Raw genomic sequence first — 20,167 nt, forward strand, 5'->3', positions numbered from 1 at the left:
TGTTCGTTCATTCATTTATTTATTTCAGTCATTCAACAGAAACTTATTGAGATCCTAGTATGACCCTAAGCCTTTTTTTAATCACTGGGAGTAGAGTTACCAGACAAAATACAGGATACCCAAGTCAGCTGAATTTCAGATAAACAATGAGTGATTGCACTTGCTGGGACAAGTTTATACTGAAAAAGTGTTTCTTGTTTATCTGAAATTCAATTTAACTGAGTATTCTGTATTTTTATTTGCTAAATCTGGCAAGTCTAACTGGGGATGTGAAACCAAATGGAAAAAGATTTGCTGTAACAAATCACCGCCAATGCAGTAGTTTAAAGCAACAGACATTTATTATCATACAAATCTGGGGGGTCAGAAAGCCTGCATGGGTTTCACTAAGAGTAAGGTGTTGGCAAGGTTGTGCTTCTTTCTGGGCTATGGGAGAATCCACTTCCTCATCTTGCCCAGCTGCTAAAAGCCATCTGCTTTCCTTGACGAGTGGCCCTTTCCTGTCTTCACAGCCAGCAATGCTGGGCCAGGTCTTTCTCATGCCACCATCTCTCTGGTTCCCCAGCTTTCCAGATCACAGCTCTCACTGACTGCCCTCTTCTGTCTCCCTCTGCCACTTGTAGGGACTCTTGTGATGGATTGGGCCCATCAGATAATCTCCTTGTGTCAAAGTCCTAAACCTTCACCATATCTACAGAGCTCCTTTTGCCACATGAAGTAATGTATTCAGTTTTAGGGGCTGGCATATGGGCATCTTTGGGGGCCATTAATCTGCCTGCTGCTGGGGCTCCAAGAAGGCCTTTCACTGGGGTGTCAGGGACCTGACTGAGGTGGGGAGCTGAGCCATGTGGACTGAATGTAAAGACTTTCCAGGCAGAGAGGACAGCACGTGCAAGGGCACTGTGGTGGGGATATAACTGTGTGTTGAGGACCAGCGAAAAGGCCAGTGTGGCTGGAGTGGGATGAGGGAAGGGGAGAGTGGAAAGAGATGAGGACAGACAGATGCAAGGTGGGTGTGGTCGTGAAGAACCCCACAGGGCTGACTGGAAGGGCAGAATCAGTGATGTCCCTCTCCCCTCCCCGCCCTCATCTGCCCTCAACCCCCACCCCCAAGACCATCCTGATCTGCTAACACCCACTCATACCAAAGGCCAAACTGCCCTCCGAGGTACGGCAAGCTGAGAAGGAAAAGGGGTTCCAATGAATTAGACTTAAGGATCTTCAAGGTCTTCCCAACACTAGGTATGCTCAGTTGCATCTGACTCTCCACAACCTCATCGACTGTACCCCGCCAGGCTCCTCTGCCCATGGGATGTCCCAGGCAAGGATACTGGAATGGGTTGCTGTTTCCTCCTGCAGGGGATCTTCTCAACCCAGGGATCAAACCCTCATCTCCTGTGTCTCCTGCACTGGCAGGCAGATTCTTGACCACTTGCGCCACCTACCACTTGTGCCAACATAGATGCTTATGTTGACCTGCTGTGATTCCCACACTCTTAAGACCCTCTGATTCTAGGGATCTTATATTCCAGGACAAAAGCCTCATAACAGTGTGACCTTAGGCAGGTTACTGAACCCTGCTGAACCTCAGTCTCCCTGCCTGAAAGTGGGGGTGATCACAGAACCCAGCCCCCTGGGCAGAGGGATGATGCCAGGAGTTAAACTGTACCAAGTACTCAGCACCGTGCCTGGCACAGAGTGAGCACTTAAAAGCTGTGCGTCCTGATGACAAAGATTCTGACATTCTTGGAGTCTTGGAGCCTAGAGTCCGAGACCCTGCCTCCAGGAGCCTGACACTGGCCAGCTGTGGAATTCCAAGTCTCCGGACCACCCCCCTACACACACACTGCCAGCGTGCCCCTAATGCCCTGGCCTCCTCCACGTGCTGGGTGGCAGGCCTACCCCACAACCACATGAGAGACCATTCCCCCAGGGTGTCCCCACACCTGGGAAAACCGGCAGCCTGCCCGGCGATGGCCCCGCCCAGTGGCTGGAACACCGGGCAAGATCAATGGAGCCCGGCTGGGCTCCCAGGCCCGGCACCTTGTTCCAATCAGGGCCGGGCGCCTTCCGCTCAGGACCCCCGCCCGGGGTTGGGGGGCCCAGCACCACCCCTCCCGGGCCCTGCCCAGCTGCCCACGTTTCCAGCCCCGTGACCCCTGAGGAGCTGTGCCCAAGGCCCAACTCCACTCCGGCTGCGGCCTGCCTGGACTTGGAGGTTTTAGAACCTGCTGGATGGTGGGGTCTGGCCTGAGAAGCACCAGGCTGGGTATGGGCTTGAAGGAGTCCTGTACGAGCCCCTCCCAGCTCCAGCTCAGTTTCTTCAGCGGCAGGTTGGGCTACTTAGATTCAGTCCCCATGTGCTTCTCAAGGCTACTGTGGGAGAAGCAAAAAGGGAGACACAAGATTCGGAGTCATGGACACTCCCGGTGCAGAAAAGGCAGGAGAAGGCAGATGGGAGCAGCAGCTTCCTGCCGCGCCGTGGGCCCTCACATAGGTTCCCCACTTCCTTCCTCCATCCTGAGTCCTTCAACCTCAGGTCTTGGCTCAGATGTCACCTCCTCCAAGAGACTTTCGCTGACAGCCACCCTGCCCCGTCTAGGGAATTAGTGACCCACCCACTAGGCTTCTCAGGGGGCGCTGGTGGTAAAGAATCCACCTGCCAAAGCAGGAGACATAAGAGACGTGGGTTCAATCCCTAGGTCGGGAAGATTCCCTGGAGGAGGGCATGGCAACCCACCCCAGTATTCTTGCCTGGAGAAATCCCATAGACAGAGGAGCCCGGCAGGCTACAGTCCATAAGGTCGCACAGAGGTGGACAAGACCAAATCGACTTAGCACGTACACACTAATTTTGCTGGCCTGTATATGTATTCACTCCTTGTTTATCTTCCGTCTTCCCTGCTGGAATCAAAGCCATCAGGTCCATTGCTGGATCCTCAGCACCTAAAATAACTCCTGGCAAATAGTAGGCGCTCAAAAAACGTTTGTTGACTGAGTGAATCTAGCGCCTCCTCCATCCATTTGCTTATTTCTCCCTTTCCTTTCCTTCTCTTTCCCTCACCAAATGCAGGGCTCCCCTGTATGACTGGGAACATTCTCCCCTATGCTCCTGGGATAGACCAGGTTCTGTGAGCTAAGGACTTTCAGACCATCAAGCTCCCCTGCCCACCTGGTTTGTCTGAAGTTTAGAGATGGAGCAGGAGGAGGACCCAGCCCCACCCAGGTTCTGAGTACATTCTAGGATCCCCTTTCAGAAGCTCACTCAGGGGCGCCCCGAAAGTCACAAGTGATGAACATCACCTTCTTGCCAGTGACAGATTCACGCCAACAGCAAACGACAAAGAGTGCCCAGTGTCTGAGCCTGTGGTGCAGACATGCCAGGTGGGAGTTCATGAGCTTGCTCTAGTCTCTGGCGCTGCCTTTATCCTCAGCCCCGCCCCAAGGGCCACAGGCCTGCTAGGCGAGGAGGGGCAGAACACTGCTCGCCACACGTTACTGGTGTCACTCTGGGCTTCCCAGGTGGCTCAGTGGTAAACAACCTGCCTGCAGTGCTGGAGACGCAGGAGACATGGGTTCGATCCCTGGGTCAGGAAGATCCCCTGGAGGGGGGAATGGCTACCCACTCCAGTATTCTTGCCTGGAGAATCCCATGGACAGAGGAGCCTGGCGGGCTGCAGTCCATAGGGTCACACAGAGCCGGACAGGCAGGGCAGCTCAGGTTGCCAAGGTTCAAAAAGCTCAGCTCTGACCTTCACCCAGGGTGTGAACTGGAGCCAGTTATTAACCTTTCTGTGCCTCAGTTTTCCTAGTGGTATAATGGAAGTAATAATAAGGTTACCCACTGCAAGGAGATCCAACCAGTCCATTCTGAAGGAGATCAGTCCTCGGTGTTCTTTGGAAGGAATGATGCTAAAGCTGAAACTCCAGTACTTTGGCCACCTCATGTGAAGAGTTGACTCATTGAAAGACTCTGATGCTGGGAGGGATTGGGGGCAGGAGGAGAAGGGGACGACAGAGAATGAGATGGCTGGATGGCATCCCCGAGTCGATGGACGTGAGTCTGAGTGAACTCTGGAAGTTGGTGATGGACAGGGAGGCCTGGCGTGCTGCAATTCATGGGGTCGCAAAGAGTCGGACATGACTGAGCGACTGAACTGAACTGAGCTGAACACACAAGGTGGGCTTCCTAGGTGGCGCTAATGGTAAAGAATCTGCCTGCCAACGCAGAAGACATAGAGCCCCAGGTTCAATCCCTGGGCCGGGAAGATCCCCTGGAGGAGAGCATGGCAACCACTGCAGTATTCTTGCCTGGAGAATCCCGCGGACAGAGGAGCCGAGTGGGCTACAGTCCATGGGGTCGCAAAGAGTCTGACACACTGGAGCAACTTAGCCCCTGTGCATGCAACACATGAGGCGGTCATGAGGATAAATGACATGATACATGTAAAGTGTGAATAGCGTTAGTTATTGTAAAAGAGGGGCCTGGCCCCTGGGATGAGGCTGCTGCATACAGCAATGCACGATTTCAGCATCAGTAGACCTTGGTTCAAATCCCAGCTCCACCCCTTCCTAACCGGCTCCAGGAGACTTATTCAATGCACTTCAGTCCCTCACCTGTAAAGAATGCCCAATGACAGGTACCTGGAGGGCTACTGGTAAGGTCTAATGAGCTTGGTAGGGACCGTGCTTAGCAGGGGCTAGAAACACTGAAATTCTCAGCATGGTGGGGTTGTCATGATGAGGATGGCTTAAGGCCACCAGATGATTCAGCTGAGTGAGCTGGTGGACAGGACAATCTGGTTGAAACAGTGATTTTGCCAAGAATAAACATGTCCCAATTTTGATGCACCATGGGCAATTCTGCAACTCTATGCAAATTTAAGCATTTTTGTCTATTCTTTTTTCAGAAGTTTCAGGGAGGGAGAGCTTTTTAAATATTTTTTATCTTTTGCTGTTCTTTACTGCATAATATAGTAACAGGGGGTATATATAAATATTATTTAAGTTATAATAATAAAATAGAGACCCTTAAACCTACCGCTCATCTTTTTAGAAACCCCACCAAGTGGACCTTAGGGCTCCCACCAACACCCCCTCCCCAGTCACATCCCTCCTTCTCCTTCCCTGCTGCCAAGGTCAGATGGAGGACCCACTCTCCTGGTCTTTGCGTTAACCATCATCTTGTTTATATGCTTTTTGCTTTCGATGTCATTTTCCATTTATGTGGAGATACTTTGGAATAAACTGAAAGGCAGAAGTAAAGGATGTGAGCCGTTGAGCTACTAAAGTTTACTTGTGGGGAAACCATGGAAGATGGTCAGCCTGTGTGCTCAGTCATGTCTGACTCTTTGCAACCCCTGCTGGACTGTAGCCAGCCAGGCTCATCTGCCCATGGAATGTTTCAGGCAATAATATTGGAGCAGGTTGCCATTTCCTCCTCTAGGGATCTTCCCAACCCAGGGATCAAGCCTGTATCTTTTGCATCTCCTGCACTAGCAGGCGATTTCTTTACCACTGTGCCACCTGAGAAGATGGTCAATTCTCCCCATTTTACAGATGAGGAGACTGAGGCTAAGGTCACACATTAGCAGGTAAAAATGCCAAGGCGAGAACTCAGAGTTGGTAGGCACTGTGTCACTAACTGTCAGGTCACACATGAAACTTGGTTTCATTCTCTCGTTTGTTCAATAAGTGCTTACTATGAGCCAATCTAGGCTGGACACTGGCACATGGTCCAGCTTCCAGTGCCATCCAACACTTGTATTCCCACTACAATATCCTGACCTCAACTTGAATACCTCCCACAATGGGGAACTCTCTACCTCCCGAGGAAAATCTCGTTCTGGGAAGGAGGTTAGCAGATACTGGGGATGTGTCTGAAAGCTCTGGGCTCACAAACCACCCAGAGAGTCAATGCCCCTAGACTAAGAACAAATAGAAACTTCCATAGCCAGATCTCAGCTCCTCCCAGTGCCTCAAAGTTGGGTCCAGCTGCCTGTGTAACCTTGAACAAGTCCCTGACCTTGCCTGGGCTTCAGTGCTCCCAGTTCCAGATTAATATGGAATTCTAGAACATTGAAGATGGACAGTCCTCCTGGGGATTAAGCGTGTGCCAATGCATTTCTCTCCCTGGTGGGGTTTGTTGGAGGCCCAGAGAGGGAAGGAACTTGCCTGGGAACACCAGCAAGGAATAAGGGGCTAGAGCCAGGTCATAAGTCATGACCACAGTTAGGCTCCATTCAGCCCCAACTTTCTGATTCATGGAGGACTGGTTTGAATTTATCAAGGTGCAAGGCACAACTGCTTCCCCAATCGATGAGGGCAGCAGAGGAAACCTGAAACATGAAAGAGTGGACAAAGAAGGACTTCCAGATGTTTAGAAGGGAAAGCTGGGGCTAGGGCTCCCACTACATCCCAGGCCAGACTTAAGGCAATGACCCACACAGAAGACCTAATAAATTTAAAAGTGGAACAAACAGCTATAAAACTGGGACACCCGCCCCCACCAAGTCCTATGGGTCTAGGCGCAGGCCCACTGCTACCCAGCCTGGGAGAGAGTGCTCCACTCCCCACTGACTGGGTATGACCATGAGTCCCTTCACTGGTCTGGCCTCAGTTATCCCTTCGTTTTGGGAGAATAAAAAAACCTGCCCATATGCAACACCGTCCCCACTGGGCATGGTGAACATGAAGGACCGCAGAATGGGGAGCGGTTCAGACACTGGCTTTGGTGTCAGAGGGACCTGATTCCCTGTCTAGGATTCCTAGCTGCATGGAAACCTCTCTGAGCCTCAGTTTTCCACATGTGCCGAAATCAGAAAGTTGTTCTGAAGTTCATCTCAGACAATGTAGGTGCTCAGAAAACACTCTCCCTGGGCCTGGACCCATGCAAGGGGCCAGGGGACCTGTGGCAATTGGCTAATGGGAGGACCTGTTGCGCAGGACCGGTCATATCGTTGCAAAATGAAAATACAGGCCCCTTGTTCAAAAAGTAATGAAGAAATGTCAAGGCAGGGATGGCAGAGCAGAAGCCAAGGGTAAGGTCTGGGCGACTGCACGGCTCATGGGCCCGGGAAGCTGGCCCCGTCTGTGGGGACATCTGGCATGGCTCAGACTCGGTTCAGGTTGAGGGGCTGAGGCCCTGACACCCCGGCTTCCACCAGCAAGTGGAGGGCCACCCCCTCTCCCCGGGGCTGCAGCTGGGATCACGACCACTGGGCCCGGCCACGCTCGGTGGCTGTCGGAGGCGGCATGAAAGACCAACTGTTCTCCACCTCGTCCTACCCCGTTTTTATCTCATGCCATGCATACAGCGCATAGCTGATTTCTTTCCGCAAAGAGCTGTGCTTTTTCTTTTTTTTTTTCCTTTTCCAAGGGCAACGCTGGAAAGCCATGTGGCTTTTATTGCTGGCAGGAATGTCTGAGGCGTTCCTCCACCACCACATGAAATGGAGCCGTAATCTTCATCTGCGTAAGGCCAAAGCCCCTGGTCTCCTCAGAGCCATCGGCCTCTGAGATTAATTAAGGCTTCACAAGGACTGACAGTCATTAGAACCTTTTTGGGGAGGTGGAAAATCCCTAATGGGACTGGCTGGGCCCGGGAGCCACTGGGTGGGCAGGGAGGCGGGGGGCGGCGAGGAGGGCCCTGCCGTGGAGGGGAAACTACCCTGGACCAGAGTCACTGGGCAGCAGTGAGAGGGGGTCCAAGGCTCTGCCCTTGGCCTAGGCTGTGACCTTGAGCGAGACCCTTCCCCTCCCAAGGCCTTGGTTCCACCCCTTGATAAACGGGAGATTTGGATATGCTATCTCAGAACCCTGTGGAGTCTGACATTATAAAATCCTGAATCCTGCCCACAATTTTCCTGCCAGGATTCTAATTCTATTCCATGACTGTAACTTCAAGCATCTGATTCTGGTCCATGAGAACAGAGTGTGGTAGTCAGGAACGTGGGCTCTGCAGCCAGTCTGCCTGGTTGGAATCTGAGCGCCACAGTTTCCCAGCTGTGTGTTCTTGGGCAACTTACTTAGCCTCTCTGTCTTTGGTTTTCTCACCTGTAAAAGGGGGTGATAACTGTACCTCTCCCATAAAAGTACTGGGAGGCATGGATGAACTTACCTGCCATCAGTAATGATGAATAATGCTCAGAAATGTAATCGTGTGGTTGCAATCCTATCCCCCAAATTGGTTTGGCATGCCGATTTCTTGGAATCCCATTCTTGCCACCTGCTTAAGGTTTGGAGACATGTTGAACCTGGAAACTCTCCTATCTTTCTCCTAGTCTGCAAGAGGAAACAGCCACTCAGAGAGCCCTTTCCCTCCATGACTGCCAGAGCTGAAGTCCTATGCTGGGACTAGGGGAAGGCCATGCTCTTCCCGGCAGCCCACTTGGGCTGCAAGATACCGGGCTCTCCTCTGCCCCCAACAGAAGAGTCCTCTGATTTGATGGGTGCAATAGAGGGTCGTTTGGCACCCACCCATTGCGTGGATGGAGGAAGGCCCTGTGACCAGCCAGCGGAGGGGAGACAGAGCCTAGCTCTGCACCAAGAAGTCGTGTTAGAAGAAGGGTCTTTGAAGGACTTCCCTGCAGTCTAGTGGTTAGGACTTGGCAGTGGCCTCGGGTTCGATCCCCGGTCAGGGAACTAAGATCTCACAAAAACAACAACAAAGAAGGGCCCTCAAGACCTTCTTGTTTGAACCTCTCAGGTTCTGAGACCCAGAGGAAATAAGTTATTTACTGTCTGAACCTCAACTGCCCCATCTGTAAAATGGAGAAGACAAAATCTCAACCCTGCAGAAGCATCATGAGGGTTAGTGATAACTGAGGTAGCACCCCCAGCACACGGCAGGAGACTAATCAATTAGGGTAATTATTCATCATAGACCAAAGAGCTCTGCCAGAATTATTTCTGCTTTATAGATGACCATGGGCTTCCCTGGCGGGAAGTTCAGCCCTAAAAAATCTGCCTGCCAGTGCAAGAAAAAGGGGTTTGATCCCCAGGTCGGGAAGATCCCCTGGAGGAGGGCATGGCAACCCACTCCAGTATTCCTGCCTGGAAAATCCCACGGACAGTGGAACCCGGCAGGCTACAGTCCATGGGGGTTGCAAAGAGTCGGACACAACTGAGCGATTAAACAACAGCAACAGGTGACCAAAGAGAGCAACAAGGAGGGCGGCAGGAAGACCAGATCCAGGGGTGGGAGCCGGAGCCAGAACACACTTCCCTGGCCACTGATGGGGCCACCTCCTCTCCTCTGGCCAGGCTCGTGCTGAGACCAACACCCTGCCCTCCTTCCACCCTCTCCCTTTTGGAATCTGGGCATCCCTGCAGGGAAGCATGGCATTTCTCCTGGAGCAAGGGGTCAAAACCACCTGGGAGGTGGGGGTGGGGCGGGGTGCAGTGTGGTCCTGGCCCAGGGTTCCACCTGCGAGGTTCCAGCAGGGTGGGCGGAAGTCAGGCCACCCCACTTTGGGGGCCACGCCGTGCTGCCCCCGGCCTTGCCGAGTCTCTCTTCTTCTTCTTCGGTGACACGGGTTAAGTCTCTCCCCATTCTGGACCTCCATCGTTCCTATCTGTGAATTGGGGACTATAGCTGAGTCAGCCTCCTCGCAGGTGGATTGGTTCCGAGGTGAAAGGAGAGCGGGCAGTGGGTGGGCCTCAGTGGACAACTCCTGCAGCCCCTTCCCTGAGTCCAAAGGGTCTGCTCATTTCCCAGTCCACAGCTATTTAACAGCTGTCATTGCCTCTAGGCCCCCCGCCCATTTGCAGTTAACGGTATTGAGGTCTTTCAGTATCCACCCCTATGTGGGGCTCTTCCCATTTCCTCATTTAACCAGTGCAAGGTCGGAGGGGGGAGGCAAGGAATGTACACCACCATTTGGGGTGCCTCCTCCCCAAATTTTGAGTCAGATTGAGCTTTTAATCTGGTTCTGGTCCTCTTTAGCCCAGAAAACCTTGGGCAATGTTCCTTTTCATTTAAACTTGCGTTGACACCTACCACACACAATTGAGGGTTGAAGGACCACATCAAGCCCAAACACAGTGCCGGTACGTGGGAACACCTCTGCTAACATGGCTGTTACTGGTTTCCCGCTTTACCATCCAGCTTTACCATCCAGGGGACCAAGGCTCAGAGAGGCGCAGGCCCTGCGCAAAAGTCCAACCAGCCAACGGCAAAGCCTCTAGCTGTGTCCTACCTGCCATCTTCTCCCCAGCTCCCTCCCCCTCCTCTCTGGAGTCCGGCCCTTTCCGAAAGAAAACAGTCTACAGTTTGAGAGGACGCCTGTCTTCCTCCTCCAGTCCTAGCAGCAGGAGCCTTCCTGAAAGGCTGCCCAGGGCGGGTGGCCTCAGAGCTGGATTCTCTAGGGTGAAGGCTCCCTACCCTGAGGGCGACAACCCTTCAGCCACGCTATTGTCTTTCACGGCCCTTTCTCACTAATTATATATGTATATTTTATCATATAAATATTAATATTCCCTGGTGGCTCAGACAGTAAAGAATCCACCTGCGATGCGGGAGACCTGGTTTCGGTCCCTAGGTTGGGAAGATCCCCTGGAGGAGGGCATGGCAACCCACTCCAGTATTCTCGCCGGGAGAATCCCCACGGACACAGGAGCCTGGCGGCTCCAGTCCATGGGGTCGCAAAGATTTGGACATGACTGAGAGACTAAACACACACACATTTTAATATATAATACATATGTATCATATACGGGGCCTTCCCTGGTGGCTCAGTGGTAAAGAATCCGCCTGCAATGCAAGAGCTGTGGGTTCGATCCTTGGATTGGGAAGATCCCCTGGAACAGGAAATGGCAACCCACTCCAGTGTTCCTGCCTGAGAAACCCCATGGACAGAGGAACCTGGCAGGCTACAGTTCATGGGGTCGCAAGAGTCGGATATGACTGAGCTACCTCCACCACCATATAGCATATATATTAGTAATAAAACTTACATATGTGTAAATGCGTATATCTGAAATAAGGATGCAGACAAGCCCTAGTTTAATTAACAGCATTTGCTTTCTTATTCTTGCACATAGAACAACTGATGGTATATCTGATGTGGTGAAGCACAATACCCCTCCCCTTCAGGTGTGGAACCATCAGAACAGCCTCCGTTCACAGTAGAGGAGACTGAGGCAAAGCGAGGGACAGGAATGTTCCTCCTGGAGTTCCAGGGCACAAGGCATGAAACAGGTTTCCTCATGGGTCCCTCTGGAGTTGGGGTGTGGAAGCCAGGCTGGGAGAAATCATTAGCTTCTAGCTGATTGTCCTCTGTGTTATTCACTGGACTAGGGCTCCTGCGAGAGGCTCCAGGGAATAAAGGGAACAACCACCTCCCGGGGAGGGAGAGGGGGCTAAGGGAAGTTTCAAGTTAGGAAAGTGTCTGCCTGGGGGGAGGTAGGGAGCGGGACCAGTGGGTTTCCCGAAGGAGCGTCTGAGAGCCCAGGGGAAGGTGAGTCCTCAAGATCAAGGCAGGGTAGTCCTCTGGTGGTGGCTGAAAACCCTCCTGCAAGCTGCCTCTGCCTGGAGGCAGGTCACAGACAGTCCTTAGCTCCCCAAGGGACCCCACCACCACCTCCAGGAGAACCATCCGGGACAGGACCGCCATGGACCAGGCTCTGACTCGGGCAAGCTTTAAATGTGAGGACTGGATATTTCACAAACGGAAAATGTGAGGCCCAGAGAGAGGAAGGGACTTGCCAAAGTCCCTGGACAACGGGTGATCAGGACTTATTTTTGAGCATAACAGTACCAGCTCGCATGGACGGAGCACCACCTACGTGCCAGACGTGTGCCAAACACCTTATGCACGATTCTAAGAGACCACTGTTATTACTCCCACTTCACAGAAGAAACAGATGAGGCTCGGAGAGTTTTAAGCAATTTACCCCAGATCACGGTAGGTGATGGAAAAACTCAGGCAGGGAAACCGCAGACCCAAGCTCCTTCCACAGCCAATGGACCTCTTAGAAGAAGGTTTTCCAGAGCATCTATGTCCACTACCTGCCACAGACGGGGGATCCTCACCCCTCCTCAGGCACCGTGACTCCCTGGAAATCAGACTCGCTCTTAGAAGCTCTCTGATGGGAGGGGAGACACGTGCAGGCACCTCACTACCAGGAATGCAGCTGAAGCGCCCTCCTAAGCACCCTCTAGCAACAGGAGCGCGGCGCCCACCATGGGATCATTCTGACTCCCTCCCCCTGGCGGAAGGAGTGTCTCCCAGAACCCAGTTTCTGCAAGGTCCCAGGCTGTGTTTCTCTTTACCCAGCTCTGGGCCAAGGTAGGTCCAGACCTCCTGGCTTTCTCTCCCTGTTGCAGACAACCTGGCATGCCCTTAGATGGGGGCTATTCGAGAGTGGCTGTCGATGGGTCCCAGAGAAGAAGAAGGGATCCCTGTCCACACAAGATGGGGAAGGGAGAGATATCTGTGGGCCCCAAGGGGGAAAGTAGATTTCCAATCGAAACTGTCTTTTGAAAATGGGGAGAGACGGGGTGGGGAGAGGAGAGAGAGGTGTGATGCTAGGTCTGTCCGTCTGGGGTGGGGACAAAAACGGGTTGGTCTTAGGTTGAAATTGGGACCGAGCTGGTCTATTTCTCTGTGTGTGCTCCTCCCCCCGGGTTCCCCAGAACAGGACAAGACTGCACACATCTACCAAAGAGAACGTTCTGCAGGGGGTCAGAGGGTGCTGGACCCTCCGGGGTCTGAGATAAGGCACAGAGCGTCCACGTCCATGGGGGGCGGGGAGGGCAGCCTTCGATCTACCACAAAGCCACTGGTTTGTCCGATATGTGGCCGCACAGATGGTGAGGAATTGGGCGGGAGGGTGGCTTGTAGGAGCTGGCCGGTGGCGCCTGGTGCACATCTGTGCCCAGAACCTCAGCGGCTGGCAGAGTGCAAGCGTCAACTAGCGGTGGGTCCCGGGACTGCTCCTTGCCCCGCAGCCCCGGCGACCTCAGGCTGGGGACCCAAGTGTCTACAAACCCAGGTTCCCTGGTTCTGGCGCCCACCGGCAGCAAGCGCCTTTCTCTTGGGCTGGAGCCGTGCGGGCACTTGTGGCCAGGTGCCAGGACCCACAGGAGTCCTATCCTCAGGAAACCCATTTGTAAACCGGCCATAGGACGGACGAGAGGGAGAAATCAGGCGGAGAGACCAGGAAGGGCACTGCTGCAAACCAAAACCACCCAACAAATCGAATTTACAAACCCCAGATGCAGCAGGTCCTGACCCCCAAAACCGCTCTGGGGCAGCACAGAGTCACCCGCCCTTCCTGGCCCCAGGCCCTACCTGGACAAGACAAGGCGGGCCTTTGCAGCGGGAAGCTCCCAGAGGTCCGACGTCCCAAGGCCCCTGTACCTCACTTTCCTCCAGGTCTGCAGCCAGTGCCAGCACTCCCCAGAGTGTGCAGGCCCCTCCTGGCGATCTGCATCTCCGACGTGCAGGCTCTGTAAAAAGGTCCAGCGAGGGACCTTCATTGTCCCCGCTCTCTAAATGGTCTGAGGGGCCTGGTGTGAGGCTGACAGGGCTGGGGACCACCTCTCCAGGTGGTCGAGGTTGGGTCAGGGCCGGTCCATCCTAGACCCCATACAGGGCTTGATTTCGTTTGGCAAAGACTAAGCAGCCCGCGATGGGTCAGATCCAAGGCGATATCTTGCTGCCGCCATCGAATCCTATGCTTCTCCGCTCCCGAGGTTTGGAATCCGTCGTTTTGCACCTGTCCAAGGCCGGGAACAACGAATATCCAACCCGATCTCCAAAACGGCGGGCAGATTCTGTACGCGTTCGTTTCCCAGACTCCAGGGGGTCCATCTGGGGCGATAATCGAGAGCAATGGGACTTGATCTTTCCAGTCCTCCTCCTCTGTGTAGCTTGTCCCTAGGCCCGCTATCCAGGCGTTAAGAGGCTGGAGAGCGGATCGTTTGCCTGTTTTGCCTCCGGGAGCGGATGGGCCACGCGGTCGGGAGAGGGGAGAAGGGGAGAATGAGCCGGGCCGGCAAGCAGAAAGAGATGTCTGCGTTCCTGCCGCAGGGCCAGAGCGCACTGCCCGGGAAGACGTGGGCGTGGACCCGCGTGGGCCAGTTTGCATCCACCGGGTGGATGAAAATTCCCTGCTTTGGAAGCCGGGGCCCTTATCCTTTGCAGCCTTTCCCGCGCGTTCTCTGCACGGTTTCTTTCTCATCACGAACTCTGGTCCTCTCCTACGAAGCAGGACGGCGTTTACATGCCCGCGGGGGGTTGGGGCTCGGGGGTTGGGGGAGCGATGGGGGAGTGGAAACGCTCGCGTTTTTCAGGCACCGTCGTGTTTTTCAAAGAGCCATAGGCCGACGACGCAGCGAGGCCTGCGCGATCCTGAAAGTCATTTTTGGAGGGGAGAGCGGAGAGGAATGGTGTTGCTTGCCCCCACGCCGATGCGGGCACGGAGGGGACACCCTTCTCTCTGGCCCCGGGCCGGGAGGAAAGTTGCGCAGGGCTCGGTGCTGCAGAGGCCTCTGGCTGGTGAGCGTCATCTCGTGTGCGGTCATCTCGTCTTGGGGTCAAAATAATTTGCGGGACAGGTAGGGGCAGGGAAAAGGCACTCTGGGGCCGCTACCCGCTTGGTGTTACCGGCCTTGAGGGCCCCCCGCCCCGTACAGTCCCCATCTGGGGGGTGGGGGGTGCAAGCTTCACAGGCCGAAAGCAGCTGGAGCTGGGGAGGCCTGGCTGCCGGCGGCCAGGAAGGGCACCCGAAGAAGCTGGAGGTGGGGGTAGGGGGGGTGGCGGCTGGAAGGACTAGACGTTTTAAACAAATTCTCAGCCTCGGCTCCAGCTCCCCAGAACTCTGGAGGAGCCCAGGGCTGTCGCGCAGGGAGTCGGGGGACCCAGCCCGGACCCCAGGCGCCCTCCCCGGGCGGAGCCTTCCGCCCCTCCCCGTTGGGCGGCCTTCGGCGGCCCCCGTTCCTCCCAGGCGAGCGCAGCCGAGGTGCCCGCGATGGGGGCTCCCATTGGCTGCGCGACGCGTCGCTCGGGCCGGCCCCGCCCTCGCGGGCCCCCGGGGGTACTAACCCCGCGCGAGCCGAGGCGGCGGCGGCGCGGCCACTCGGTTCTCGAGGATTTTGTTCTGGGGCTGCGGCCGCCCAGTTGGTGGGGCGGCCGCGAGCGGGCTGCGGGCGGCGGGCTCCGCCGCAGCCTGAGCGAGGCCGCCGGGACCGCCGCGAGGAGCCGCCGCACGCGGGCCGCGCTACACGCCCGCCGCGCTACACGCCCAAGATGCGGGACTAGCGGGCCCGGCCAGCGGCGCGGCCGTCGGGGGGGCGGTGAGGCCTCGCGGCGGGCGTCTCCGGACGCCGCCCCCCGCCACCCCACCCCACCCCACCCCACCCCACCCCACGCCCCGGCGCCTTGAGGCCCCAGCCCGGCCGCTTCTGCTTTCCCGCTTCTCGCAGCGGCAGCAGCAGCAGCGGCGGCGGAGAGGCGCCCGCGCCGGCCGCCCCCGGGGGAGCCGAGCCGCCGCCGCCGCCCGCCCGGCGCCCTGACGGCCGCTGTTATGCGTATTCCTGTAGACCCGAGCACCAGCCGCCGCTTCACACCTCCCTCCACGGCCTTCCCCTGCGGCGGCGGCGGCGGCGGCGGCGGCGGCAAGATGGGCGAGAACAGCGGCGCGCTGACCGCGCAGGCGGCCGTGGGCCCCGGCGGGCGCGCCCGACCCGAGGTGCGCTCGATGGTGGACGTGCTGGCGGACCACGCGGGCGAGCTCGTGCGCACAGACAGCCCCAACTTCCTCTGCTCCGTACTGCCCTCGCACTGGCGTTGCAACAAGACGCTGCCCGTCGCCTTCAAGGTGAGTGCGGGGGAGGCCCCCCACCCCCGGACGGGAGGACACCGGCCAGGCGGCTCCGGGCGTCTCCGCTGCAGGAGCCAAAGCCCCGGAAAAGGGAGGGGAAGGGAGGCGCCCGAGGGACCCCCGCGGTGAGAGCCCAGCCGCCGGGCCCCCCGGAGCTTTTGCGCGCTCCACCCGGGGACTTGGGCGTACACTCTAGAATGCACCCGGCACGGGTAACTTTTTAAGGGCTTTGCCACCTTCGGTCTTGGGGTGGAGAAGAGGGGCCCTGCAGAGAGACCGTTGATGCGGAAACGAGCAGATGGGGTTTCGCTCTTCCCCAGCCGGATCCCTCGGATACAGCCCTGCGGGCAGCGAGCGGGGCAGAGAGGAGCCCTGGGATCCGGGCGAGGACCCCGGAGGCGGGGTGCGGAGGGTGGGAGAGGGCCTACCCTCCCCTGCCCGCACCCCTCCTCCTGCACGGCTCTCAGAAAACACTTCCTGCTCACACCGTCAACCCCTGGCTTCTGAAATTTCACACCAGGAGGCTCCAGGCTGGGATGGGGGGCCCTGAACCCTAAACGATTGCTGGCCGGGATCCCGAATGTCAGACCGCGATTGGGGCGGGGGGTGCGCTCCCACCCCTGGCAGTCCCTGGTAGCCATCCCGAGGAGCTTTTTTCTCTTCGCTGGGGAGTAGGCGACTGTTTCATTTTCATTTTTTTTAAGGGGGCAGCGAGATGAAACGAAAACGCCTTGGTTTTCCCCTAAACCTCTCACAGCTGCCGTGAGAAAGGGCAACGCAGGAAGGGCCATCGGCTGGGGGTGGCGGGTGCCCGAGGTGGCTGCAAACAGCGGCTCCTGGAAGCCGAGGCCGTCGTCGGTCCCATTAAGACGACTCCAAATTGGAAAAAGGGATGAGTGGCTCTTTGAGGTCTCCCGGGTGACATCTTAAAATACCAGTGGGGAAAATCTGCCGGGGAGGAGGGGGAGGGGGAGGCCCGTGTGACTTTAATCCTCAGAACGGAGGTTTTACTGTCACTTGGAGCTTAAAAGGAATCTTTGAAATTAAAAGAAGACAGGATGTTGACAGGAAATCTGGCCTTTTTAATCAGACCCCAAACATTTTCTCCTTGAAATTTTTACCATCTGGATCCCTAGTCCCTGCACGCGGTGGCCACGTTTAAATGGCTGTGACTGCCTTTGCAGTCTGATTTCCTTTGCAAAAGGCATCTGCCTCTCCACGCTCCTTGGGGCTGGGGGTGGGGAAAACTGAATTAGGGGGGCATCGCCACCTTCATTTTGTAATTCCCCAGCAGGTGCATCCTCCTGCTATCAGAAGCCCCTCTCTCATTTTAAAGGGGGGTTCTGGGCAGCCCCTCTCAAAACAGCAGTTTGTTTTGCGTTTTGCATTTTCCCTGCATAACGAATTCAGGCTCTGCAGAGGCAGATAAACTGGGCCTGGGCCGCATTTCAGGGCCCCATTTCATACCCCAAAGGGCTCTTGCATTAATTGAATGTGGGGGAGCAGTCCCGTTATTGTTGTTGATAATATTTTCACTCAGAGACTCGGTTGCTAGGAGCGTGTTGATTCCTCTTTTGCTCAAGCCGAAGGAAAGAGAGGAACTGCACCCCAGGACATAGTGGCTGTGTTCATTCCCCGCTTTCACTTAGGTTTCATTGCATTGAAAGGATCAATTCTTCAGGACGTGACTTAACCAGTTGATGTAGGATTTGGGTGTGGAAAGTAGAGATTTTTGCCTTCTGATTTTTGTGGTATTGGTGGTGGGGGCGCAAGCGTCTATTGTTTTTAAGCCTCTTCTCCACCCCCGCATTTGAAAAATCCGCATTGCGCCTGGTCCGCGTAGGAGAGCTGCTGACCCTGCCCCTCCCCTTCTTTCGCTGGCCTCCCCTACCTGCCTAAGCTGTCCCGCTGCCCCCATGCCCTCAGGTGGTGGCGCTGGGGGACGTGCCAGATGGAACGGTGGTGACGGTGATGGCGGGCAACGATGAGAACTACTCTGCTGAGCTGCGCAACGCGTCGGCCGTCATGAAGAACCAGGTGGCCAGGTTCAACGACCTCCGCTTCGTGGGCCGCAGTGGGCGAGGTGAGCGGAAGGGCGACTTTGGCGATGGCAGAGGCGCAGGGAAGTAAGCTGAGAACGAGGTTTTGGGGTCCTTGCAGAAGCCCTTGAAGCAGGTCTCCAGGCCCAGCTCCGTCCAAAACAGCAGTTTGGAACCTCTTAAGGTGTTTCAGACGCTTTTGAGGACATGGAGAAAGTTAGGGTCCTTGGCCAGAAAAGACACAATTTTCTTCCCATTTCTGGGGTTTACTAACTTGTGAAACCTTCCGCATCTCCCCTCTTTCCCGATTAAGCACCTCAGCCTCACAAAAGATGCTGGGAGGTCGTGGACCAACAAGCTCAAAATGGGGCCTCGTGGGTCTTTACCGTGCGGGGCCTTACTTAGAAGCTGGTTTAGACAAATCCTTGGTCTTTGGGGCCCCGAACACCCCAACCACTCTCTCCACTGGGGTGGAGTCTCCCCCACACTTTGAGGCTGCCTTTCCCCAACTGTGGTCTCCCGAAGCCACAGTTTCGCCAGCCCCTTTGAACCTTAAGGTGGTTTAGAAAAGAAAAAAAAAAAACGAATGCAGGGCAGGATGCTGGGTGCTGGAAAGCAGAGCTTGAAGGCTGCCATCTCCCACTCTAGAAACAAGGCTGGTGTGCCAGCCTGCCTATCTGACCTTCCTGGGGCATTGTGAGGGAAGGCAGGACCAGACACCACTGTGGCTGCCACCAGGGGCTATCAAGTGGGAGGCGGCTGGGACCTGAAACCCCATCATCACTTCTGGATTGAGAAATCCTAGAACCCCGGCTAGGCGAAATGGAGACTTAAGGGCTTGCTGGCCCTTTAAGACCAGGCTGCCGAAAAGCTAAAAGCCGGGAGTGTCCTTTCCAGGCAACCAGCCGACCCCTCCAGCTTGTTAAGAAAGCTAGCTAGGTTCCCTCTGCTTCCAGTCTCCACAGAGGCTGAGGCAGAATTGTACTTTTCAACACCAATAAACAAGACCTTCTTAAGGTTTTAGTTCCCTCTGAGCCGCCAGCCCAGCTCGGAAACGGGCATCTGGGCACCATTTTTTCCTCTCCAGCCATTCCATGTATACATACAAATGTCAAACATATTTTGACTTTTCAGCATTAATTAAAACCAGGGCATTATTTGCATGTAATAACTGTTTACTTGTTACTTTTTTATGAAACTGAAATAGTTTACATTCTTTCAAACATTTCCTGTTCCTGTTGGCTCCCTTCCCCACGCACAGATTTCTTTCAAACGTTGCCCTTAACTGGTTGCAGGTTGATGGATGGAAAATGTTTGCTTTTATGAATTAAGCTTTCATTGCTGCTCCTAATTAGTCTCCAAGCCCCCTTTGTCATTCCCAATCTCTCAAGCCTTTTGCAACTTAATCCCAGCCCCAGCCCCAAGTGGAGAGTCGCGCCACTGGTCGGCGGGGGGCTCGCTAGGATGCGGTTGGATGCGGTTGGATCTCAGGTGGTGGCCGGGTCCGCCAGTGGCGGTGGAGGCCTCCTGGAGCTGCCGCAGAAGGGGTGGTCAATGCTGGGAGCCCAGCGAAGCATCAGGGTGGTTCTCCCTACTTCCTCTCCTGGAAAGTGACAAGTTGGTTATTCTGTGTGTTCCTGAGACCTCACCTGGCCGTCCCTGCCACTGAAAGTGATTTCTTGGTAGTATTTATACCTACAGACCTGCACCCACCCCGCAAGGCCCATAGAGAGGGAGCTAGGTTTCCAAAGCATCATTCAGCCGTGCGCTCTGGGAGCAGGCACTGGGGAGGGAGGCTGGGATCCTGGCTCTGGGAGGTGCAGGAGGTGGAGTTTACAAACTCCATTCTCTCTCCAGTCTCAGTGGTCATAGGAGGCAGAAGAGGCCTGAGTGGATGTTCTGATGCCCATGGAACTCGATGAGCCTTTCAGACCTTGGAGGCTCATCAGACAGCCTGGGCTCTGTGACCAGCCAACCCGGATCCAGTCCCAGCTCTGCCGGTGACTCGCTGGATGACACTGGGCAAATGGCTTACTAACCTCTGTGTGTCTCTGTTGTTTCCTCATCTGTAAAATGGGGCAATACTCGTACCTCCCTTGTGGGATTTCTTTGAGCATTAAGGAAACTGGAACCAGTGTATCGGTTGGCACCTACTGAGAACGGGATACAGTTAGAGATTGTGTTACTTCAAGTGCCTGGGACTGGAGGAGACCTTTGAAGTCCCTTTGAGTGGTGACAGTCACTGATTCTCTGATTATGGTGTGGTTTGGGCGGGGGTGGGGGAAAACCAGAAGGTGTGA

The 20,167-nt window shown here is 55.4% G+C and overlaps 1 protein-coding gene across 2 annotated transcripts in view; it reads left to right on the forward strand.

Moving 5' to 3' along the window:
* Positions 1-20,167, forward strand: part of RUNX3 (RUNX family transcription factor 3) — a 66,596-nt gene that overhangs the window by 18,954 nt on the left and 27,475 nt on the right. For both annotated transcript variants that reach the window (XM_027965500.2, XM_042244555.1), the window contains 2 exons: positions 15,548-15,825; positions 17,755-17,911. In XM_027965500.2, the coding sequence (XP_027821301.2) occupies positions 15,548-15,825; positions 17,755-17,911 (435 nt within the window). The remainder of the gene's footprint in view (positions 1-15,547; positions 15,826-17,754; positions 17,912-20,167) is intronic.

This window comes from Ovis aries, chromosome 2, assembly GCF_016772045.2.
Source record: "Ovis aries strain OAR_USU_Benz2616 breed Rambouillet chromosome 2, ARS-UI_Ramb_v3.0, whole genome shotgun sequence".
Lineage (NCBI taxonomy): Eukaryota > Metazoa > Chordata > Mammalia > Artiodactyla > Bovidae > Ovis > Ovis aries.